The sequence below is a fragment of the Natator depressus genome, chromosome 20 (assembly GCF_965152275.1).
Source record: "Natator depressus isolate rNatDep1 chromosome 20, rNatDep2.hap1, whole genome shotgun sequence".
Classification (NCBI taxonomy): domain Eukaryota; kingdom Metazoa; phylum Chordata; order Testudines; family Cheloniidae; genus Natator; species Natator depressus.
The window spans coordinates 1,012,667-1,037,717 of NC_134253.1; the positions used below are offsets into that span (position 1 = coordinate 1,012,667).

The 25,051-nt window shown below is 52.7% G+C and overlaps 1 protein-coding gene across 1 annotated transcript in view; it reads left to right on the plus strand.

Moving 5' to 3' along the window:
* Nucleotides 1-21,185, plus strand: part of ACVRL1 (activin A receptor like type 1) — a 28,091-nt gene extending 6,906 nt beyond the window's left edge. Inside the window, exons 2-10 of the mRNA XM_074935136.1 lie at nt 2,985-3,056; nt 4,611-4,835; nt 5,506-5,720; nt 8,779-8,878; nt 9,655-9,801; nt 9,892-10,167; nt 10,788-10,985; nt 14,366-14,496; nt 17,832-21,185. Of these exons, the coding sequence (XP_074791237.1) occupies nt 2,990-3,056; nt 4,611-4,835; nt 5,506-5,720; nt 8,779-8,878; nt 9,655-9,801; nt 9,892-10,167; nt 10,788-10,985; nt 14,366-14,496; nt 17,832-17,966 (1,494 nt within the window). The 5' untranslated portion in view covers nt 2,985-2,989 and the 3' untranslated portion in view covers nt 17,967-21,185. The remainder of the gene's footprint in view (nt 1-2,984; nt 3,057-4,610; nt 4,836-5,505; nt 5,721-8,778; nt 8,879-9,654; nt 9,802-9,891; nt 10,168-10,787; nt 10,986-14,365; nt 14,497-17,831) is intronic.
* Nucleotides 21,186-25,051: the final 3,866 nt, after the last annotated feature.

Consider the following 25,051-nt stretch of genomic DNA (forward strand, 5'->3'; position numbering starts at 1 on the left):
ATAGCAAATACCTCCAGCAGCTGGAGATGGGACTCTAGCTGGGGCGGGCTCTGAGTTCTACAGAGAATGCTTTCCCAGGGGTCTGGCTGGTGGGTCTTGACCACGTGCCCAGGGTCTAACTGATCGCCGAGTTGGGAGGGAATTTCCCCTCGGTCAGATTGACAGAGACCCTGGGGGTTTTATACCTTCCTCTGCAGCACGGGGCACGGGGCACTTGCGGGTTGGAACTAGAGTAAGTGGTGCATTCTCTCTAACTTGGAGTCTTTGAATCATGATTTCAGGACTTGGCTAACACAGTCAGAGGTTGCAGGAGTGAGTGGGCAAGATTCTGTGGCCTGCGATGTGCAGGAGGTCAGAGTAGAGGATCACAATGGTCCCTTCTGACCTTTGAGTCTATGAGATCAGGAAGAGGGGAGGGAGAGAAAGGAAATGGATGACAGGAACTAACCCAGCCCTTTGGAGGTGCCTCTAGGCCCAAAGCCCATTTCCTGGGACCTTCCTTTGTCTCCAGGCTGGAGTCCAAGGCCTGGCTCTGGATGGGGCCTAGATTGCCAGGACAGCAGCCGTCCAAACTTGGGCACCATGGAGGTTGCAATTACTATTGCAGGATCCTGCCTCCAGCCGGGGAGATCCAAACTGTCTGAGATGAAGGGTCAGGTGCCACCCTGGAGTGAGCTGGCACTTGGATTCCATCAGGAGTGGGTTTTGCTTACATCAGGGCTGAATCTGTGCCATGGTGTCTGCAGTGGGTCCGGGCTGTGGGCCAGGTGAGATTGGGGTGCAGCCCATGTGACTGTCCCTGGTTCAGGGCGCAGCTGCTGCGGAGCTCCTCTCTCTCCCCCGCCAGGAACGTTGCCCTGTCTGTGGCAGTGTTTGGGGGATGGGGCTTAGAGAACCCAGTCGCCCAGCATGGGTTCAGCCTGCAGACGCATCCAACCCCTTTGCTCACCCTTGAACGGGATGTTTGCCTCCTGGTGCTTTCTCCACAAAAGCCGCAGGTTCCCTGGGCTGGAGGTGGTTCTCGCTCCCAGCCCTGTATCCCACTGGAGCTGAGTCTCTGTTTCCCCTCTGGGAGCAACAACAAAGCGAGTTATTTCGGGGAGGAAAGGTCCCGGCGAGGCTGCCCTATGGTTGGAGCCACGGAGCTGCTGTCTGGGCCAGATATCTGTTTGTGCGGCTTGGAGCTGTGTGTGTTTGCGTGACTCCCCTTTCCCATCAAGGCCAGAATCTAAACAATCTTGATTCCTGTTCTGGCTTCAGCGGCGGGCAATGGGCAGGGCTCTGTGAATTGCAGGAAACGGAGCCATCAGCCTGTTTATGTAGAAATCACAGACGGAGGTGGGTGGAGAACCCTGGGCTCCCAGGACCCAGGGGCTCGTCCATTTAGAAAGGGATCCAGAAGCAAAGGAGACGGCTGCACGGTGGGGAGGAAGGGGGCTGGAAAGCTTGGGGACAGTGGTGAGGTCAAGTCTTCATCATGTTTAGTTTGGCAAGAATTTCCTTTTTACAAGGAAGAATTTAAAAAACAAAAAACCCTCCCTCTCCATTGGAGCAGCTGGGAAACTTTTGGCTGCCTGTGACAAGTGTATTTGTATCACTGATAAGCCTGATACCAAAGCCCGCTGGAGGACCCAGTCCGTGAGTCTCCATAAAGCACAGCTGGCCCGAAGGATACTTCGGAGCAGCCCATGGAGCTGTACATCACACCAGATCAGTTCCTTGCCGTTGCCATGAGCCCCAGTATTTCTCTGGGCTCAGTACTGAGGTCACTGAGTGGGGTTTCATGGCCCGATATGCAGGTCAGCCTAGGGGGTCTGGGGGTCCCTTCTGGCCTTAGAAGCTCTGACTTTGATGCACAGAAGAGAGGTGCAGGGTACCCAGCAGCAATTGGGGGAGCCTGGGGACGGGGAAGGTGAGCCCATCTTCATCAGGCCTTTCAGAGCCATTGCTCTTTGATCCTGTGCAATCTATCGCTTAGACCTAGGTAAATCCCGCTAGCTGCACTGCCCTGCTTTGGCCCCACTGCATCCCGTTACGTCTGTTACTACCTGGCTCCCCCTTTGAACTTCCTAGGTCCCCCTTAGTTCCTGCTGCCGACACTGCCCCCGCTTTGGTAGTGATCAGGTCGCGTGGAACTTCTTGGCTCCCCGTTTTAAAACTGAAGCTTTGCTGGTGCAAGTTGGGTGCGGTGCTCCCCTCCAGAGATGGCCGCAGCATGTCAGCGGCGGTGAGGCCTGCAGGCTGCACAGTGCTTTGGTGTAGCTTTCCCAGGGGTGGGAGGAAGCGCAGCCACACACACTGCTGGAGTGAAAAGAGGCTGAGTGATGTGTCTCTTGCTCTTCACATGACAGTAGAACATGAAGGCACCGCGGGGACGCAGCTCGGTCACAAGTAGGGAACCATGCTTACTACACACGTGCCAGACCTAGCTACAAACACACGGCTGCTCAAACCATGTAAAGGTCTACTACCCTATTCCTGTCTGCTACCCTTCTGTATACAAATGGACTGCTGTCAATCAGTGCAGAGTTTGTATTTACACGCATTACCAAGGCAGACTGAGCTTCTGGAGGCTGAGTTTAGCTGGAATGGGTTTTCATGCAGTTGTGTGTCGTAAAGATCTCCTGGAATCGCTCTCAGGAAGAGGTGGTAACTGTGATATCCTGGCCAAGTTCCACTCTGGATAATTCCATCCTACCTACCTACATCCTGCCGCCCCCCGCCCCGGCAATTTCAGTTGACTACAGAATCCTTTATTTCCTCTCCAAAGCCATTGTGTAGCTTTGCCGAGCGACCGTTAAGTAGCTGACCTGTTCCAGCCCAGATGTGGCTGCATTTCAGGGATGCATGAAGTGACCCCCTATATACAATGAAGCTGCATGATAATAATATCATTTGCATTTGTGAAGTGCTTTCGGAGCCTCCAGGTGAAAGAGGCTGCAGAATTGTGAGACTGCGCTATTCATCCATTCTGTTTTCTCCAGAGAAAATGCTGCAAGGAGCCATCGGGAGCTTTCTCCTGGCCGTTCTGACTGTCCCAAGGAGCTTTCCAGCTGGTAGGTAGCAGAATAGCCGGAGTGACTAACGACAGTGCAGTGGTCCCAGAGCACGGCTGTTTCTTTCTGTGGCGTGCAGAAAACTGAAATAAAGGGCAGGAGATTTGGAGGGTTATTTATTTACTCACCTCTCAAAATAAGTCACCATCCCAGGCAATTAACTCACACCCTGTGTGTCTGCCTGGGGAAGCAGCACGGCCTAGAGGCCAGAGGAAGGAGCTGGGAGTCAGGATTCCTGGGTTTTATTCCCGCTGTACTGGTGACTGGCCATGTGACCTTGGGCGTGTTGTTTCTCCTCACATGTCGCTGACCTCCCGCCCAGGGTTAGTTCACTATGGTTCATAACGTGCTTTGAGATCATTGGATGGAAAGGGCTGGAGACATGAAATGAGAGATGGGATGCAGGGAGTATTCCTTCAATACCTCGAGCTTTTCCCTAGGGTGGGCTCCTCTGAGTGATGGAGATGCTGTCTTGGGCTATTAACTGGGCAGCTCTCACAGTGTCCTCACCCCCTCCAGTTACCCCAGTCTGCTGGGGATAGTGTTCATCTCCGCCACTGCTCAGCCACAACCTGGGGGTATCTTCTTCACCCTGCTCACAGCTACCCAGGGCCGAAGCAAGGAGGAGCTATTTGAGGCCCCGTTGTTAGGGCCAGCACCATGGGAGAGTCCAGGTGAGAGAGCTCTGTGCAGAGTGAGACACTGGAGGGTTCGCATTAGAGATGAGCCCAGGCTGTGAAACAGGCCAGATCCTGACCACAGCCTACCCAGGGCACTGGGGCTTCAAACCTGAAACCTTGCTCGGGGTCAGAGCTTGCAGCTCCAGCCTGACTCTGATGGGCCAAACCCCCCAAAATGGTGAAGTCCCGGTTCGGGTCTCGACTTTGCTCCCACCTTGGGGACGCCTTGATGATGATGATTGGCCCCAGCCTAGATTCTGGGGTGCAGGTTCCAGGCATAACCTTAGGGCCCAGGTTTAGAGACAGGATCAAGATCCAAATGCCAGATCCAAATTCCCCTGAGTGGGGCTCAGAGTCCAAACCCAGAAGTGAAATTGCAATGGGATGAACAAAAACAGCTGGATCAAAAAACCCTGACCTTCCTGAAGTTAAAGCCCCAGAGACAAATATCCTGGTTTGATCCCATCCCCAAATTCTTTCTCATCTATCCATCACATTTATTTAGCTATTTATCTACCAGTCTGAGCCTGGATTTTCAGAAGATCTCAGGGGCAGATTTTCTGGTGATCAGCACCTAGAACTGGGGTCACTCTTAAGAATTGCCCAGCATTCGACCTGCCCTCAGTGTGCTGGCTTCTTTGAAAATCTGGCCTGCATGGCCCGGCCTCGACTAGCCAACCCTCAGCAATGTGAGACTTGCTGTTACAAGAAGCTGGTTTGTGTCCCCCAGCGTTTACTAATGACCTGTCTCGCAGCCCACTCAGAGTCCTCCCATGACATTCGGGGAGCGGCGGATGTAATGTGGGGAGAGTCCTGTGGGCCCAGCCCGGCTTGGCTCCGTCTGTGAACGTGCCGTCTCGTTTGTGTCCCACAGAGGAGCTGATGTGCGCCTGTGACTTGCAGGACTGTGAAAATGCCACCTGCTTGGGGAAGATGTGTTTTGTGAGCAAACACCTGGAGAACGGGAAGGCCACCCAGGGCAAGGGCTGCCTGAGTTCTCATATCCTGGAGCACTGCCAGAGTGCAGCCATGGAAGAATACACCATGAGCTGCTGCAGCTCCAGCATGTGCAATGAGAACATCAGTGTCCTCCTGAAAGGTACAGCCCAGCCGTGTCCTGGGTCCCTGGTGTGGCTGGGTGCAGGGGGCTCCCCTCTCTGGCAGTTTGTCCCAGGCTCCCACCCCCTGCCTTGGGGAACCCCTCGACAGCCTTTGGGGAGACAGGAATTTCCCCGGAAATCACCCTGAGGCAGCCCTGGTGCCCCTCTGGCCTTGCCTCTCAGCTCAGGTGCCTCCCAGCCCCGAGCTCAAGCCCTGGGCTGCTGCATCCCTGCCCCAACATCAGCATGTGCTCACTGGAGCCCAGCAGACTCTGTCCCCCTCCTTCAGTGTGAGGAGAGCTGTCAGCAGGAACTGGGGTGACGTTTGCTGTCCGCTCTCCAGACAACTGGGACTCTGGGGCTCTCTGCCTGCTGCCCCTGAATTGCTCAGGGCTGCTGGGGAGTAGGGCTGGCCCTTTCACACCCGCGGAGAGGAAGGCTCCTAGCAGCCCCGCGGCTGCTCTAACTTATACCATGGCCCTGCATGGCTCTAGGATATGAGAAAGAGAAAGGTGGCTTGAAGCCCCCTCCTTGTCCCAGCACAGGAGCACAGAAACCAAGCTGCAGACCCCAGTGCCTGTTCCGTCCAGACTTGACCCCTGCTCTGACTCCAGGCATGCTGCATTTGCCCCGGGACTCCCCCACAGCTGGTCCTTTTCTTCCCCTCAGGCCAGGAGCAGCCCGAAGAACCTGCCTCTCTGAGGAACCTTCTCCTGATGGTCCTCGTCCCCGTGCTGGCCCTCCTCGTGCTCGCCACGCTCGTCACGCTCTCCTTCTGGAAGCTGGCTCAGCACCGCAGGAACCGGCTTCTCATCAGACATGATGACTTGGGGGACACAGACATCATGCTGAAAGCCTCCATGGTCGGAGACAGCACCTTAGAGGTGAGTGAGCCTTGAATAGCCTGAAATGGAGACGGCCACAGACAGGCTCCCACCCCGCAAACCCCCCAGATCCGAATGCCCCAGAATTCTGGAGAGGTTGGATCCAAACCCGAACTTTGTGGCCGGAGCTCATCTCTGTGTCACGGTCAAGGGCTCTCTCCCTAACTAAGAGGATACAACCTTCAGTAGTGTAAGTAGGGCCGTACCCTCCAGTAGGCAGGGCCAGCAGGAGATTTTTAGCCATATGGGGTACCGGAAACCTTGGGGCTTGCCCGCTCCTCCGGAGGGGAGGTGGGACTGCGCTCCGCTCCTTAAAGGAGCAGACCGGGGCTAGGGAGGACAGTCGTTCTTTAAATGGCTTTAACAGCACAATACAGATGCTAACAAACGGCTTTGTTTAAGTTTGTTAGCATATGTATTGTGCTGTTACCTTGGTCAGGAGTCCTCAAGAGGGGAGGGGTGGGGCAGACAGAAGGTGTTTAAACAGGTTTCAGAGTAACAGCCGTGTTAGTCTGTATTCGCAAAAAGAAAAGGAGTACTTGTGGCACCTTAGAGACAAACCAGTTTATTTGAGCATGAGCTTTCGTGAGCTACAGCTCACTTCATCGGATGCATACTGTGGAAATTGCAGAAGACATTATATACACAGACACCATGAAACAATACCTCCTCCCACCCCACTCTCCTGCTGGTAATAGCTTATCTAAAGTGATCATCAAGATGGGCCATTTCCAGCACAAATCCAGGTTTTCTCACCCTCCGCCCCCCCCCCCCCAGACAAACTCACTCTCTTGCTGGTAATAGCCCATCCAAATATAGCCCATCCAAAAATAGCCCATCTCTTCACAATGTGTATGATAATCAAGGTGGGCCATTTCCTGCAGAAATCCAGGTTCTCTCACCCCCTCACCCCCCTTCAAAAACCACACACACAAACTCACTCTCCTGCTGGTAATAGCTCATCCAAAGTGACCACTCTCCCTACAATGTGCATGATAATCAAGGTGGGCCATTTCCAGCACAAATTTCCAGCAGGAGAGTGAGTTTGTGTGGGGGGGGGGGTGAGAAAACCTGGATTTGTGCTGGAAATGGCCCACCTTGATTTTCATGCAGGTTGTAAGGAGAGTGGTCACTTTGGATAGGCTATTACCAGCAGGAGAGTGAGTTTGTGTGTGTGGTTTTTGGAGGGGGGTGAGGGGGTGAGAGAACCTGGATTTCTGCAGGAAATGGCCCACCTTGATTATCATACACATTGTGAAAAGAGTGGTCACTTTGGATGGGCTATTACCAGCCGGAGAGTGAGTTTGTCTGGGGGGGGGCGGAGGGTGAGAAAACCTGGATTTGTGCTGGAAATGGCCCATCTTGATGATCACTTTAGATAAGCTATTACCAGCAGGAGAGTGGGGTGGGAGGAGGTATTGTTTCATGGTCTCTGTGTATATAATGTCTTCTGCAATTTCCACAGTATTCATCCGATGAAGTGAGCTGTAGCTCACGAAAGCTCATGCTCAAATAAATTGGTTAGTCTCTAAGGTGCCACAAGTACTCCTTTTCCTTTTGGTGTTTAAACAGTGGTTTTTAGTCTGTTGCTCCCCATTGGTCTGAATTATCCATGACATCCTGTAGCAGGCCACTGACTCACCGGCACGACGCCTCCTGCTGGTTGTCTGGGAATTAGCTCAATTCCAGCACTCGGAGTGCCCCCTGCTGGCCGGTGTCCCTCCCGGGCCACGGTGCTCTTTACCTTGGGGTTCTGCCCACAGCAGTGCCCCCATACTCTGGGTCTCCCCTCCCAGGGGAACCCCCTCTCCCTATGCCCATCTTGCCTCAGTGGCTACTGCCAGTCGTCATCTAGCCCCCTTTCTCTGGGGCAGACTGCAGTCTGTCATGGACACTCATCACTGGCAAGAGGGATGGATCAGCTGCCTCTGCCCATCACCAGGCTGCACCTCTGCAGCCCCAGTACCTATGTAGGCCTTAACAAGGGCTGCTTTTAACCCCCGCTCTCCTGGAGTGGGGCAGCCATCTCACTACACATCCATACTGCATCACATCAAGTCCAAATCATTAGAGCAATGCCTCTGCTTGCCCTGACCAGCGGATGTTTGGATTCTGATGTCAGCCCAGTTCTGCAGCCTGACCAGAATCAGGTGTTGTCCCCAGTGTACACAGAATTCTTCTTTGCAGCCAAACGAGTCTAGCATGCATTTTGTTAACTGGAACTGGAGCAGCAAAACAAAGAAAACAAATGCCTCCTTTTCCAGCTTTGTGGGTGAGAGAACCATAAGTGAAGATGATAATGCCGGACACTGACAGCCTTAAACCAGCTGCCTCAGGAATCTGCCAAGAACTTTGCTGAACATATGTGCCTCATCTTAGCAACGGAGCTAAGACGTATCACATATCTGCCCACCTCTATTCAAATGACACCCCTTCTGATCTGACAGCCCAGGCATTGTCCGCTTCACCCAGAACAATTTACAAACTTGGAACCTAATCCTGTAAACCCTTAATCATTTGATCAATCGCATTGAAGGCAATGGGACTAGTTGCATGACTATGGACCACTTTTGTGGGCTGGTAAGAGTTTCAGGAGTCTGTTCTGTTCCTATAAAGGAAGTTGAATCCCCCATTGAAATGCAATGTTTAGGTACAACACCATAAAGCAGTTTAGGATACAGTTCTACTTAAAATTTGTCCTTTAATCAGTCCTACATATGCTAAAATGGCTCCTCACCCAATTCCCGTATTCCATATAAACAGACTGAATACTACATATTTGGACAGCGATGCACCAATCCCCACCCCAAATCCATAAATTCACTCCATCTGCCCCCTATCACTGTGCCCATGTGCCCCATCTCTAGCCCCAGATCGCCACCAGGCAGCCTCACCACCCTTGTGCACCCCGCTACCTCAACGCTCCCCGTGCCCGCGTGCCATGGTCACCGAAGGGATGGAGTGAGCAAGTGGAGGGATCTAACGTGGCTTGAGGGGTTACTGTGCTGCTAACCTTGCTGCGCCCTCTGTGACTGACCGCCCGTGACCTCTCCCTCAGGGCCTGCTGAGCGAGGACTGCACGACGGGCAGCGGCTCCGGGCTGCCCTTTCTTGTTCAAAGAACTGTAGCCCGGCAGATCACGCTGGTGGAATGCGTAGGTAGGAAACCCGCCTCCGCGCCCGCCTCTGGCACCTGCACGCAGTGAAGGAGGGTCCCCCTGGCTCGGCTGCCACCTGGCTCCTTCAGCCAGTGAGCCAGGCGTGCCCCAAGCTCCCCTCCCGGGAGCAGCTGGAGATGAGACCATGAATCCTGACCCCCGGGGCAAACTTTGGACTCTGGTTAAGGCCGTCTCTGTTACCCACCCGCTAGCCCAGGGCCCTCTGGAGATGCTTAGTATGGGGGGGGGGGGGGACAAGCAGTTATTGGACTGGAGCTGGGCTCTTCTTAACCCCTAATCCCTGATATCCGATGGGTTGGGCTCTGGCCCTGAGGGACCTGGCCTGACCCCCAGCCCTACAGACCAGGCCTGGCCCTGCGGGACCTGGCCTTTCCATTAGCAGACAGGCCTGGGCACTGAGGTACCCAGCTTATCCCCATGACTGTATACGCCAGGCCTGGGCATGAAGTCACCTGTCCTAGCCCCTAGTTGGCCAGACTAGACCCTACGAAGCCAAAGAAAAGTTCTGGCAATTTGCTGGTGACGAGGTTCATTCTCTGATGGCCTGAGGCTGCTGGGTTGCCCAGTGGCTGTCAGAGGGTGCAGTGCACTGGCTCAGCCATGGAACCAGCTTGCCTCTAGTCACTGCTCCACAAAGAACATAAAACCTTATCCTAGGAGTGGCTGAGGTGGGGCAGGGGTGCCCCACCTGAGCCTGTCCCAAGGGTTCGCTCAGCACCAGCAGGGCAGCGTGACGCCGTGTCCGTGTCATGGCAGGGAAAGGGCGCTACGGGGAGGTGTGGCGTGGCGTCTGGCATGGGGAGAACGTGGCCGTGAAGATCTTCTCCTCCCGGGACGAGCAGTCGTGGTTCCGTGAGACGGAGATCTACAACACGGTGCTGCTCAGGCATGACAATATCCTGGGTGAGTAGCAGCCCACGAGGGTGTTTATGTGGCGCCCGGCCTGCTGGTGCCCCCCTGTTCCATGGCCCCTTCTGCTTTGTCCCCCTCTAGGCTTCATCGCCTCTGACATGACGTCCAGGAACTCTAGCACCCAGCTCTGGCTCATCACTCACTACCACGAGAATGGCTCACTCTATGACTACCTGCAGAGGACAGTGCTGGACGCCCAGACCTGCCTGAGGCTGGCCTGCTCCATCATCTGTGGCCTGGTCCACCTGCATGTGGAGATCTTCGGGACTCAGGGGAAACCAGCCATTGCGCACCGGGACCTGAAGAGCAGGAACATCCTGGTGAAGAACAACATGCAGTGCTGCATCGCAGACCTGGGTGAGGAAGGGGGATCGATCTCCGGGGCCAGAGCCAGGGCTGTAACCCAGCTCTGCATGTCATCTTGCTTGGGGAACAGAGGAACTGACCATCTCGGACCTTTGTCCCATCTGCCCCTAACCGCTGTCTGGATTCCCTTTCACCTGCGCTCCTTGTGGTGAAAGGGCCGGTGCATCTCTAAGGGGTGATGAAAGCAAAGGCTGTTTCCTCTGCCAGTGGAGGGGATGGTCTGCTCATCGGGGCTTAAATATTGAATCCCCTGGAGTCACAGGTTCAGATGCAAGTGAGGTCAACTCCGGGGTATTTTTCTTCCCCAGAACAAAATGGTAGTGTTTTGGGAGGTATCAGTTCCCATGTGACAATAAATATCCCCCCCTCCCTCCTTCGCAGCCCCAGTGATCAGCAGAAAGGAGGCAAATGGGATAAGCCAGGGAAGGAAAGAGAGAACAAATCGCCACGGGAGACAGAGGTACACACAGGCTGTACTGATCCCAGATGGATTTCCCTGGGCTGTAAGCAGAAAACTCTGCCAGGCCCAGATTCCCTCATAGAGAGAGGAGTGAAAACCCAGGCCCCCCCATGTCCTCCATCTCAGCCTGCGGGATGCTGCTTCCTTTCAGGGCTGGCGGTCATGCATTCCCAGGGCAGCGACTACCTGGACATTGGGAACAACCCGCGGGTTGGCACCAAACGCTACATGGCCCCCGAGGTCCTGGACGAACAAATCCGCACCGACTGCTTCGAATCCTATAAGCAGACAGATATCTGGGCATATGGTCTGGTGCTCTGGGAAATCACCCGGAGGACAGTTGTTAACGGTAAGGGGCAGTTGGGGGGGGCTTTGGGGATGAGACGCAGTGCTCCTAATTCTCTCTCCACAGATGTGGATGTGATACAAGGACCCTTCTCTATAGATATGCACACGCCTGTCTGTCCTTTTAGAGTACCCAGAGACTGCCTTGGGGTCCCTGGTCTGTATATATGCACAGAATATCTTGATGCCCACAGACACCTGAGAGGGTCCTATCTATTCTGCTAACCTTCTGTATTCACTGTCTTATACCCAGACTGTGAGCTCTTTGGGGCACAGACAGCCTCCTCGTTCTGTTTGTACAGCACCCAGCACATTGGTCGCCTGGGCCATGACTGGGGCTCCTTGTACGACCTCAAAAGATAATACATCCTAACCTGCAGAGAAAGACCTGGGGCTCGGACTGGACGGGCTGAGGCTGGGACTGCCTGTTTTCACAGGAAGTCGGCAGTATCGCATGTCCTGAGTTTTGCAGCGGGGTAAATCAGTCTGTTTGGGAGCCTGGCACAGCCTGTGGCTGCAGCCGCAGCGGAGAGGCTGAGCGAGCGGCAGGAGTGAGAGCCGCATCCTCCCGTGAGTTAGCGAGGCTCCCAGTGCAGAAATAAATGCTGCTCAGGGCTGTTCCCGTGAAGGTTTTCGGCTGCTCTGGGTGGTTTTTGCCCGAAGATTAGCTGTAAATTATAAACACTGTAATCTAGTGTCAGCGCCCGGCTCCCTGATTAAAGGGCCCATTAGACTCAATCAGCGCTTTGTTTGCTCAACACTGATTAGAAAACAAGCAGCATCAGAGGACTGCTTGGAACCTGGCCACATCCAGGGGACTTCCAGCTCCTCTGGATCATGGGCTGGTTAACCCAGGGTATTTCCCCCATGGCCTGCCACAGCCAGGGGTTGGTCAGAAGCAGCTGTTGTGGGATGGGGATGGCAGGGAGGGCATGCTTCTTGGGGGAGGGCAACGGGGCTGAAGTTGTGCAATCACCCAAGAGCAAATGAGCCAGATGCAGACTCCTTCTCCAGGGCTTTGGGAATTCACCTCCCCTGCCCCATTCGCCCCCTGTAGTAGCAGTGTCAGAATGGGGGGGCGGGCTTAGCTTTTGCAGCGAGGACATCCCCCAGGCACGGTCCTCTCGCCCTCTGGCAGCTTGGGGCTCCGCAGAGAGTGAGCCTGGCCCCAGAAGTGGTGTCTTCAGTCCATACCCCTGGCAATGGAATGCCCCCCGCCACACACACACACTCATTGTGGCGGCCTCAGCCCACGGGCCCAGGCCTGGATGAGCGCCACAGAGCCCATCTCTCCCTCCAGGGCAGGGCTAAGGGACACAGGCAAGGTGGACGGTTGACCCAGGGGGACACACAGAGGCCTGCGGTCTCCCGGGTGTCCAGCTGGCACCTTTCACCAGCAGGAAAGTTCATTAAATGGTGGAAGTCGGGGGCAAGGTGGCAGCTCCCACAAGGCGCAGCCTGGCGGGGCTAATCTCATTTACGGCTCCCAGGCACTCTCAGATTAAACACTTCACTTAACTAACCCAGCAGTGCCCTTGCCTTGGCCGCCCATTAACCCTTGCGGGGCCGAAGGCCTCTCTCCCAGAAGACGCTCAGTGCGGGGGAAACTCCCCACTGTGCACTGCATCCGGGGGGGGCGCAGGGTGACGTGGGGGATACACCCTCTGCCCCGAGGCTTCCGATCCCTTTTTGACGGAGGCTCGTGAGGCGCCAGATAGGAACTTCCCACTGCAGTGGGCTGATGGGACCCTGGAAGGGCTTTGGCAGCCAAAAAGGGTTAAATCTCTGGCACAAAGACATATGGAGGCACTAAATATGGATTAGCCAGGGCCAGCTGCTGGCTGGTCTGCGGTGAGCAGCTGCCTGGCCTCCCGTTCGCCACTAGGTGGGGGCTGCGTCTAAGACAAGGTTCCCAGATGATCTGAACGGCCCCTGGTTTCCTGCGACTGCAACCAGTTCCAGAGGGAGACCCGGGGTCAGGGGGGTTCCCCTCCCTATGAGCAGCACTGAGGTGTTCACGACAGGCTTGGTGCATCCTCCCCTGCAGCACTGGGTAGCCACGGCAGGACTCCACCCAGGGTCTGATTTGGCCACGCAACCAGCGCAGGCTGCACCTGATCTGCGCTACGCCAGCGTGAATCTGGAGTCAGGGCAGTGTCGTTTGTGGGTCAGCTCCCACGGCGTGCGAGCTCCGGGCCCGGGGTGCAAGCACTGTGCCTGGGGTGCTAGCTCCAGTCCCGGGGTGCGAGCACTGTGCCCGGGGTGCTAGCTCCGGGCCCGGGGTGCTAGCTCTGGGCCCGGGGTGCGAGCACTGGGTCCGGGGTGCGAGCTCTGGGCCCGGGGTGCGAGCTCCGGGCCCGGGGTGCTAGCTCTGGGCCCGGGGTGTGAGCTCTGGGTCCGGGGTGTGAGCACTGTGCCCGGGGTGCGAGCTCTGTGCCCGGGATGCTAGCTCGGGGCCCGGGGTGCGAGCACTGGGTCCGGGGTGTGAGCTCTGGGCCCGGGGTGCGAGCTCCGGGCCCGGGGTGCTAGCTCTGGGCCCGGGGTGCGAGCACTGTGCCTGGGGTGCTAGCTCTGGGCCCGGGGTGTGAGCACTGCGCCCGGGGTGCTAGCTCTGGGCCCGGGGTGCGAGCTCTGTACCCAGGGTGCTAGCTCTGGGCCCGGGGTGCGAGCACGTTCGTGTCGCACATCCTGTTGCACTGCGCATTGGTGCCATGCCTGCTCTCGTTACAAACCCCCGTCAGGTTTCGTGCCCTCCGGGATGCAGAGCTTGGTGTTAGTGCCCCATTGACTGGCTCGGCCCGTGCAGGTTCCGACATGTTCATACCATGAGGAGGGTCTGTAGCGCTCTGCAGCCTCATCCACACATACCACTGTGCAGAGAGCACGGGGAAAGGACCCCTGGGGTGAAATCCTGGCCCCACTGATATCAGGGGCAAAACTTCCGTTGGCATCGGTGTGAGCAGTTCACCCCTGTACTTCAGCTCCTCCAGAGGCACGACGGTCTGTACGCCGTATACCACCTAGCACGAGGGGCCCCAGTCTCGACTGGGCCTCAGGCACCACAGTACATGTGATTAATGAGAGTCCGTTGTTTGACACTGGAGCCACTAGGGGCTCTTCACGTCCCTAGTCCAGTGCTAGGAGCAGGGCTCATCCCCCTATCAACAAGCACTCAGCAGGTCCAGGTCCATCCAGCAGAGGGCAGTGGTGCAAACGTGCACATGCACACACATGCACACGTGCCTGAGTGGTGCACGCTCCTGCTGTGTGTCCTGTGGCTGCTGGTGAGTTACGGTCACTGGTGCATAGCGCTGGCAGTTCGTGCTGCCTGCCCCTGCGACCACGCCAGCTTTCCTCACCTGCTGCCCTCTCTTCTTCCGGCAGGGATAGTGGAGGACTACAGGCCTCCTTTCTTTGACATGGTCCCAAGCGACCCCAGCTTCGAGGAGATGAAGAAAGTGGTTTGCACTGACCAGCAGACACCCAGTGTCCCTAATCGGCTGTACTCTGACGCGGTAAGTGCAGCAGAGGGCGCAGATCCACTCCAGTGCAGTGACTCTTCTCTAACTCAGCCGCCACATAAACCCATAAATCCATAAATAAGAACATGAGAATGGCCAGACTCGGTCAGGCCAAAGGTCCATCCAGCCCAGTATCCTGTCTTCCGACAGTGGCCGGTGCCAGGTGCTTCAGAGGGAATGAACAGAACACGGCAATTATCAAGTGATCCATCCTCTGTTGTTCAGTCCCAGCTTCTGGCAGTCAGAGGTTTAGGGACACCCGCAGCATGGGGCTGTGTCCCTGCCCATCTTGGCTAATAGCCATTGATGGACCTGTCCTCCATGAACTGATCTAGTTCTTTTCTGAACCCAGTAATACTTTTGGCCTTCACAACATCCTCTGGCAATGAGTTCCACAGGTTGATTGTGTGCTGTGTGAAGAAGTATTTCCTTCTGTTTGCTTTAAACCTGCTGCCTATTAATTTAATTGGATAACTCCTGGGTCTAGTGTTATGTCAAGGAGGAAATAACACTTCCCTAGTCACTTTCTCTGCACCAGTCATGGTTTTTTAGACCTTTATCATAACCCCCCCCCCCCCCCCGCCGCCGGTTGTCTCTCTTCCAAGCTGAACAGCCGCAGTGTTTTTAACCTCTCCTAATACGGAAGCTGCTCCATCCCCCTCATCATTTTTGTTGCCCTTCTCCATATTTTTTCCAATTTTAATATATCTTTTCTGAGATGGGGTGACCAGATCTCAGTATTCAAGGTGTGGGCATCTCATGGATTTGTATAGTGGATTTGTGATATTTTCTGTCTTATTATCTCTCCCTTTCCTAATGGTTCCTAATATTCTGTTAGCCTTTTGGACTGTCGCTTCACATTGAGCGGATGTTTTCAGAGAACTATCCACAATGACTCCAAGATCTCTTTCTGGAGTGGTTTCAGAACAGCAGCCGTGTTAGTCTGTATCCGCAAAAAGAAAAGGAGGACTTGTGGCACCTTAGTCCTTAGTGTGGCACTAAACAAATTGCTTTGAGCATAAACTTTTGTGAGCTACAGCTCACTTCATCGGATGCATTCAGTGGAAAATACAGTGGGGAGATTTATATACACAGAGAACATGAAACAGTGGGTGTTACCATACACACTGTAAGGAGAGTGATCAGATAAGGTGAGCTATTACCAGCAGGAGAAGGGGAGGGGGAACCTTTTGTAGTGATAATCAAGGTGGGCCATTTCCAGCAGTTGACAAGAATGTCTGAGGAACAGTGGTGGGGGGGGGGGGGGAATAAACATGGGGAAATAGTTTTACTTTGTGTAATGACCCATCCACTCCCAGTCTCTATTCAAGCCTAAGTTAATGGTATCCAGTTTGCAAATTAATTCCAATTCAGCAGTCTCTCATTGGAGTCTGTTTTTGAAGTTTTTTTGTTGAAGAATTGCCACTTTTAGGTCTGTAATCGAGTGACCAAAGAGACTGAAGTGTTCTCCGACTGGTTTTTGAATGTTGTAATTCTTGACGTCTGATTTGTGTCCATTTATTCTTTTACGTAGAGACTGTCCACTGGAGTGGTAACAGCTAAATTAGACTCCATCATTTTGTATGTGTAGTATTGTGTTTTCCAATGTGCATTACTTTGCATTTATCAACACTGAATTTCATTTGCCATTTTGTTGCCCAGTCACCCAGTTTTGTGAGATCCCTTTGTAACTTTTCCCGGTCAGCTTTGGACTTAACTATCTTGAGTAATTTTGTATTGTCTGCAGACTTTGTCACCTGTTTACCCCTTTTTCCAGATCGTTTATGAATATGTTGAACATTATTGGTATCAATACAGATCCTTGGGAACCCCACAGTTTGCCTCTCTGCACTGTGAAAACTGGCCATTTAGTCCTACCCTTTGTTTCCTGTCTTTTAACCAGTTACTGAACCATGAGAGGACCTTCCCTCTTATCCCATGACAGCTTACTTTGCTTAAGAGCCTTTGGTGAGGGACTTTGTCAAAAGTTTTCTGAAAGTCCAAGTATACTATATCCACTGGATCCCCCTTGTCCATGTGTTTATTGGCCTTCTCAAAGAATTCTAATAGATTGGTGAGACATGATTTCCCTTTAGAAAAGCCGTGTTGACTCTTCCTCAGCATATTGTGTTCATCTATGTGTCTGATCATTCTGTTCTTTACTATAGTTTCTACCAATTTGCCAGTATTGAAGATAGGCTTTCTGGTCTGTAATTGCCAGGAACACCTCGGGAGCCTTTTTTAAAATCGGCATTACATTAGGTATCCTCCAGTCAACTGGTACAGAGGATGATTTGAGCATTAGGTTACATCTCACAGTTTCATATCTGACTTCCTTCAGAACTCTTGGGTGAATCCCATCTAGTCCTGGTGACTTATTACTGTTGAATGTATAAATTTGTTCCAAAACCTCCTCTATTGACATCTCAATCTGGGACAGTTCCTCACATTTCTCACCTAATAAGAATGGCTCAGGTGTGGGAATCTCCTGCATGTCCTCTGCAGTGAAGACCAATGCAGACAATTCATTTAGTTTCTCTACAATGACCTTGTCTTCCTTGAGGGCTCCTTTAGCACCCTGATCAGTGGCCCCACTGATTGTTTGGCAGGCTTTCTGCTTCTGATGTATTTAAAAAAATTGCTCTTAGCTTTTGTGTCGTTTGCTGGTTGCACTTCAAATTCTTTTTTGACCTGTCTAATTGTACTTTTACACTTGACTTGCCAGAGTTTGTGTGCCTCTCTATTTTCCTCTGTAGGATTTGACTTCCAATTTTTAAATAAATGGCCTTCACCTGATCCATGAGGAGGGGATCCTGCAAACACTTACACACGGTTTTAACTTTATTACTGCAAGCAGTCATGGGTCTAACTCATGGTATTAGTGTCCAGCATGTGCATAAGTGTTTGCCAATAGAGGGGCCTTTTGCCTGGAGACTTAAAGCTCTTCCTACAAGGCATCTACATTTTATCACCCCATTTCACAGATGGGAAAATGGAGGGTCAGAGAAGTTGCCCAAATATTATAGCTTTTGAATGACAGGCTTCCAGGAAAAGCTCTTACTTCACCCACCTGGTCAGGCTTCTCCTGCTCAGCGTTCTTGCTCGTGACTTTTCTTTATGGGGCCTGCCAAAAGGGAGAGACAAAGCAGCGTTCTGCTGGGGGTATCATTGGTTAATATCGGGGAGCCAGATCTGTTGCTGGTGTAATTGGGCGTAGCTCCACAGAAGTCAATGAAACACTGCTGATTTACACCAGGGGAGGATCTGGCCCTGGAGCTCAGTTATTTTCATTTGATGGTAATTTTCTCTCTCTCTCTCGGCCCACCCAGATTTTGTCCGCCTTGGCTAAGGTCATGAAGGAATGCTGGTACCAGAGCCCCTCTGCTCGGCTCACAGCCCTGAGGATTAAAAAGACACTAAAGAAACTGAGCAGCTCCCTAGAAAAACCCAAACAAGATTATTAACTGCGGGGAGCAGGCCTGAGAGCGCTGGGATCGGGTTTCTGATTCACTTGCTCAGACTCCGAAGCAGCAGAGAAGCCGAAGAGGTTCAAGGTCACTGAGTTTATGCTGCGCGCAGGGAGGAGGCCTTTGAGCGACTATGTAACAAACCGGTTTTTCTCTCGAAGTCCAGCCCCGTTGTGGAAGGAGGATTTTAACTGGCCACTACTTCCCAGGGACCATTCCAACCTGCTGCAGAAAAGCCCCACTCAGCAGCTGCCAGTTGCCCCGGCATGTCTTTCGCAGTCGCTCTCCAGTGTCCTCGGAGTTGTTTTTTTGGAGGGTTTTTTTTTTAATTAAAAAAAAATTCTCCCAGCCCATTTATAAAAATACCCGCTGGGTCCGTGAGCTGACGCCAGCCTGTCTCGCATGCCAGACAGGAACAAGAGCAGCAGCCCACGCCCCGCCCTGCTCACAAGAGTGGGGCGTTGACTCTGAACGCCACATCAGGACCATGTGAAAAGCAGGAGTCTCAGTTTAGCCTTTGGGATCCTTTTGCACATAGGTGAGTGTGCATGCACGCGTGTCTGTCTCCGGACACGTGTAAAATAACACAATATGCACCCTGGAATCACCGGGAGCCAGGCAGCAGCTCAGTGACTGGAACTGGGCTGTGATGAACGCTCTGTGCTCAATCGGGGGTGCAGCCAAAGCCACTGTGGGATGCACCAATTTAGCATCCTATTGAGAACCAAAGCTGCTCTCTACCCCAGTGGAGAGTCCTCAGGGAACAGCCTGCCACCCTACCCTGGTGCTGAAACCCCCTTGGGGCTGCAGGTGTCATTCCTCCCTTCTGTGGCTGAGTTCTGGCCTTCATGCGCACCGGCCCTTTACGTGTCCTCATTCAGAGCCAGGCGAAGCTCCGTGTGGGAGGTGGGCCCCGGGGGTTTTTGGATTTACTTCCATTTGTTTACACCAGGCAGGAATTTGGTGCAAGCAGCCATTCGGGGTCTAGTGCCAACTTGACATTTCCTGGGTTGTCCTGATCTACTCTCTCCCACCCCCAGGGGCAGGCGCAGAAGGGCAAGAAACACCCCCTCTTTCAGTGGGTCCCCCTCATTTCCCGAGCGCGTCCAGCTACTCCATCCCCCCCAGCTGGCAAGCTGCCCTGACCAGCTTAATCTCACTGCTACCCGTGACTGGAGAGGTGAGTTCCTGCCCCCTCCTTCATCGCTGACACGGCCCAGCATGAAGGAATCTGGGATCTGCTCAGACCTGAGCTTCCACAGTGAATTTGGCACCAGCAGGGCTCCCCGCCCACAGCTCCCCCATGACAGCAGCCAGGAATTCCCCGACGGGTGCAATGTGCAGCGTGTTTCTTGTATCCTGCAAAGGACAGTACTGGGTTAAGTCCAGGTTAGCGTCCCCGCCACCTCGCTGCTGCAGATCCCAGACATTGTTCAAGCTCATAGATTCTCCCTGCCACATCTTCCTCCCGTAGGTACTTGGATGCATTTGCTTCAGTGGGAAGGGGAGTCACGTCATCATATTCCAAGCAGACCTGCTAAAGATGGGTCTGAGCCGCTGTGTCCAGCCCCGGCCTTGTCTCCTGTGGAGGCCTGTCCACCTGTGCACACTGGCCGTGCAACGTGGCCGTTCTGACGGGGTGTCTTTTCCACACGTTTGGCACAAGCGGAAATGAAAACACAAGGTGCAAGGCAGGGCAGAATAAGACCCCAGGTCTCCCTAAAGGCAGCCGAGACTTCCCAGCCACTGGAGGGGCCCACCTGACACTCCCTTGTCTGTTATAGACAGAGGGAGACTCCAGGTGTGTAAGGGACACAATGTAAGCCACCGTGTAGAGCCGCATCTGAACTCGCCCAGACTTTGGGGGGCTGTTTGGAAGCAACATTTTGATCGGGGGCCCTCTCTGGTTTATCCACATCCTGAACTGTCTCGAGGGGGGACACTCAACCCCCTCATGCTGCCCACAGCTGCCCTGCTGCTGCCACACGAGTGCAAGGACAGCGCTGAACAGCTGCGGGGTTTTATTGCTGGTGGTTTCAGTGCCCTGTTATCAAGGAAGATACAAGCCTGAGGAAAATATTGTGGCTCTCTGTGTTTGTTTTTGATTAACAGAGCTCAGCCCGGAGCTATCTAAGCACCCTCAGCTCCCTTGGACTTCGCCTGGAGCTGGGGGCGCTCAGTGACTCGCGGGGGCAGGTCCCTTGTTGAACAGATATTGGCAAATTAAGGGCCTGAGCGTGCTCCGACTGCAGTCCATGGACAGTTTTACAACCGCTTTCAATGGGGCGCAGCGGGACTGAGCCCCAGCTGTGGCCCTCAGCCCCCTGGCAGGTTGTCAGTGCAGCCAAGAACCTTTCTCCCCCTCTTTGGGCATCTCACACAGCTCAGTCGGTCCTGCAGCTGGGACATAAACTGCCCTATCAGCACAGAACTGTGACCAACCCTTACTGAAATCAGTGGCTCGTAGGCATATATTAATGAAATACATGTCTGTCTTTGTATGCCCAAAGTAGCTCTGATTGAAGTACAACAATATCATGGATTTCATGTGTTAATGAGCCCCTGAGGAGCTTTTCTCTCCCTCTCAGGAGCATAAGGATAAGCGAAAGGCACATTTGCTGACTCTCCTAAACTCCAGGGGAATGGGAGGACTCACATGCTTAAAGACAAGCATGTGCTTTAAGTGCCTTGTTGAACGGGGGCCTGAAATACCTTCCTCTTGTCACCTCTCTTGTGATGCTCACCTGGTAGCCATCACTATAATTAAGGCTGAAAAATAGTCCCCATTATACCCTGCCACATTCTTCTCCCTCCTTCCTTCCCTCCCGCTGATGCAGCAGCATAGAGATCTTTCAGTTGAAGGAGCCAAGTCCTTAAAGTTCTGACCCGGATCCAAAAAATTCTCCAAAGCTTGGGGATCAGTTTGGTCTCACCTGTAACATCAGTTTAAACGGTGCCTGGAAAAACAGCTTTGGGCCCTATTCTATAGTTATTTATATGTTAAAATGTAATATATTGTATAAAATGTAAAGCGATTTTATCTCCTAAGCGCTGCAAAATCTCTGCCTTTTGCTCAAGGTGAGATGTCAGGAGACAGGGAAAGCCCTGCTGTCCAGAGCTCATGCATGGTCTTTATTTATGCTCAAAGTGTTCAACTCCTGTGAATAACGTCATATATCTCATTCGCATCCAAACCCTACAATAAACCTTGCTTCCAAACCATTGATAATCTCTTCTTATTAAAGATTAGTGGGAGGAGGGGCTGATGCTGCAGCACATGGCTACAAAATGAACCCCCAGGGGATTTGCCTGACCAGTTTGGAAAGATTTGAAGGTGTCAGAGTGTAATTAGCAAGGGAAGATTTGGCCAGGGCTAATGCCCTGACTCTTACAAAAAAATCTGTCACAAGATCTTTAATGATCCATGAGTGGTCAAGACATTGGCTTTACACCATGAGGGCTGTGCAATGGACTGGGCCAATTCTCTTTCAGAGCATCACCTACCCAGGAATACTGCTACTTAGCGCTTTTCATCCCAAGATCCCCACACGCTATGTTCAGGAGAAGAGCCCATTGTTACCTCCATTTCACAAACAGAGGCAGAGAGAGGCAAAGTGATGTGCTGAAGGTCACACAATGAGTTCGTGGTGGAGCTGGAAACAGAACCTGGATTTCCCAACTCCCAGGGCTGACTCCCATGCAACTTCCTGTGGCATCTCCCTTTTCCCATACACATCCATCCATGTTCTAGACTGGTTAACGGCTCCTTAACTTAGAGCAAATCATGACCATGGGTGTGTGGTGTTTTATATAAACAGGCTGTGCCTGATTCTGCCTTCACCTACGCCCATTTTATACTGGTGTAACTGCACTGAGCCTGATTCTCCCCCATTTAGATCAGTATGAAGTGGCTGTAAATGGCTACCCAAGGGCAATGGAGAACCAGGCCAACGGAGTTACCTCTGGTTTACACCAGCTTGAGTGAGAGGGAGAAGATCTAGCCTCTCTCTTTTTGTGCCTGGGTGAAAATCCCCTATACAAAGAGCAGAATCTGGCCACTGGAATCAGATCTGCTGTGTGCATTAATGTTCCTAGGAATTTACACCAAAAAAGGACAAAAAATGCACCGACAAAATCCAGGTCTTGTTTGTGACAACTGGAAATGGCTATAATAACATTATTTAAACAGGATATTAAAGGCTCATTTAGCCTGCATCACCCAGCTCCTTATCAGCAGATCCACATCATCTAGCACGCAGGAGTTTCCTGCTGATAGCAACACCACATAAGTCAAAAACCCGGAGACAGATGAAAGAGGAACTTGCTCAGGAGATTTTGTTGCAATCATATTTTTTTCCTGCTCCCTGATTAAAAACCCACAGGGTGGGTTGACCTTTCCTGGAATTTCTTTTTGGTTTTTACGGGTAGCCTTGCGAAACATGCACCAAGCAATTGGCTGGTCTATCAGGCTTGTGATGTGCTCCTAAGATCCACCCACAAGTCGAGCCCCGCCCACTCATGGCCCAACATCAGACCGGTTTGTGCTGATCTGCATGATAGGGTCATCCCCCTGTTTTGTTGCGTTCACAGAAATAGTGAATGAGGCCGACATTGAATTTGTCATCACTGCTGTCCTCCCTTTCTCTCCTATAGCAGATTCCCCCAGGATCTCTTAGTGCCCCCAGTGTCAGGGTTTCTGTATGTCCTGCCATTCCCTCCTCCCCCCCATACCAGGGTCCCATGTTCTCGCATGCTCTCCTCTCCATGACAGGGGCACTGTGTGCCCCTTTCCCCTCCCGCTGTGCCTGGGTCCCCCATTCTCCTTGCCATAGCATAGGCTCGGTTTGTCCCCCCCACAACTCCCCACTTCGTTGTGATCTGTAGGCAAGTGCAAGGTGCTTGAAGTTCTGGCTCTGCTAAACAGATGGCAGGGGCTCCCTGTCTCCCCTCGTAGGGGAGAATCATTAAGGTTCCATCCCCTGATGCTTAAAATGTTCCCTTCAATTTTGGACTTAATCGGATGCCGTGTTCAAAAGTTATAATGTTACAGCTAAAGAGGCAAACTGAGCAAGCTCAGCCAATAAATTGCCAATTTATTCCTCTTTCCCCGACTTCCCCATCTAGACTGCAAGCTCCTTGGGGAGGGGACTGGCCTTAAATGTTCGGACAGCCCCTAGATTGTAGTGGGAGTTACTGCAAATAAATAAATAACAACGGAACTTCTGCAAACTGCCCCCTCCCCGCTGCTCACAGTCAGCCAACAGCCAAGTACTCGTGCAAACATTCCCTAATCCCCCAAATGTCACATATTTTAGGCTGAACGATGATTGGTCTGACAATCTGTCATGAATGTTCGGTTGCTTGGCATTCATCATTCACCTGTTTATAAGCTTTCCATCACCCAGGAAAGCACTTAAGTGCCTGCTTAAATCCATCCCCACTCTGGTCAGCAAGTATCTACCTGGATGCTTCCCTCAGTGACCGGAAGTTTTGTGAATCGAGGTCTCCATCAAGGTGCAGCAACAACACTATGCAACTGAGGCGCTAACCCAGACTCCCCCACGATTGACCGTTTGAAGAATGACTGACAGGCTGAAAATGAGCCATTGCAATTCTTCAGCATAGATTTCGGACCAACCACTATTCATAGCAACCCACAAGCAATTCACTCACCAGAAAAGAAGCTAGGGCCCAGATCTTCAAAGATCTTTAGGTACCTAACTCCTGTGGGAGGTAGAAGCCTAAGGACCCTTGAGTTAAAAAGGTCCAAGAGCTGTACAGGTCTGGGCCTAGCTAAATGCAGCCGCCATATTCCTCTGTAATTTCCTAGCCTCGGCTCCTCTTTTATCTCATCTCAAGAAGATTTGGGAGGCCAGACTTTCAAAGGGTTCAGCTCTTATCTGGCCCCTGAACAGAAGGGTCAGATTTTCAGGTGCTCGGGCCCAGCAGCCCCGTGCGTTCTGAAAGAGCTGCATGAAGCACTGGCGTCAGCATGAGCAGATCAGCTAGCTGACTCCACACCAAAGTCAGCCATAGGGAATGACTTAAAGGAGACTCACCCCAACCTCCTCAAATGATCTATTCCCGGCCTGTAAACATTCATTATAATGTCCCCAACCAGCAGATGGGTTTGCCCAGTATCCTCATCTATTCATTTTTCCCTATGGTTTTACGATCATGTTCTGCTTATAGGCCTGAGCCTGCAGTATGTGGGGATCTCAGCACCTTATGGGATCAGAGTTTTGTATTACTGTTGCTTTGGGATCTTTATGTGTCTGCACACACGTACACACATGCTTTAGGAACTCAGCAAATTAATCATTGGCTCAGCCTCCAGCAAGAATTTAGGGTGGAATTTTTTTTTTTCTGGAATGCAACAATTGGTAGAGTAAACCCAGCACACCAAGTCCCCAGGGACCCATAGATCCAGTCATGTGCACTATATAGAAGGAGGGAAGGAAAAATAGCCCAGCAGTTTGTAATGAAATGCGTTTTAATTGGAATGCCAGAGATTCCACTGGTGCCTCTCTGGGGTAGCAATGGAATGGTCTGGGATGTCCAGCCAGCCAGTCTCAGGCTCACATTGCTGAGTCTGCCTGCATTTAGCATGTGCCCCTGCCAGGTTTGCTGCATGCTGGGGTCTGAAAATAGCCCTTCTTGGCCAAGGGCGGGGGGATCCAGTATCACTGTGTCTGCAATGCAGTATGGGGGGGGGGGGGCAGAATATTACTGTGTCTGTAATGCATTGTAATGCATCCTCTCCCCCTGTATTGCATACGGTGACGTTAACTCCCTCCCAAGGACACGGGATATGCAGATTTGCCCCATATGCATTGCAAAGATGATTGCTGCATCCCCCTGTGTATTGCCCAGAGCCTTCCCTATGTGCATTCCATGTCTGTGTGCGCACCTATCGCTCCTCTCCCTCTGTGTACACATGACACTAGTTCCTTCCAGGTATACTTCTCCGTTAGTACGTAACACCCACCGTGCATTGCTCAAAGACTGCACACTACTCCATGCACACAGAACGGTGCTGGCTTCTCCTGCACTACGCTGCACGTACCCCCTATACAGGGCTC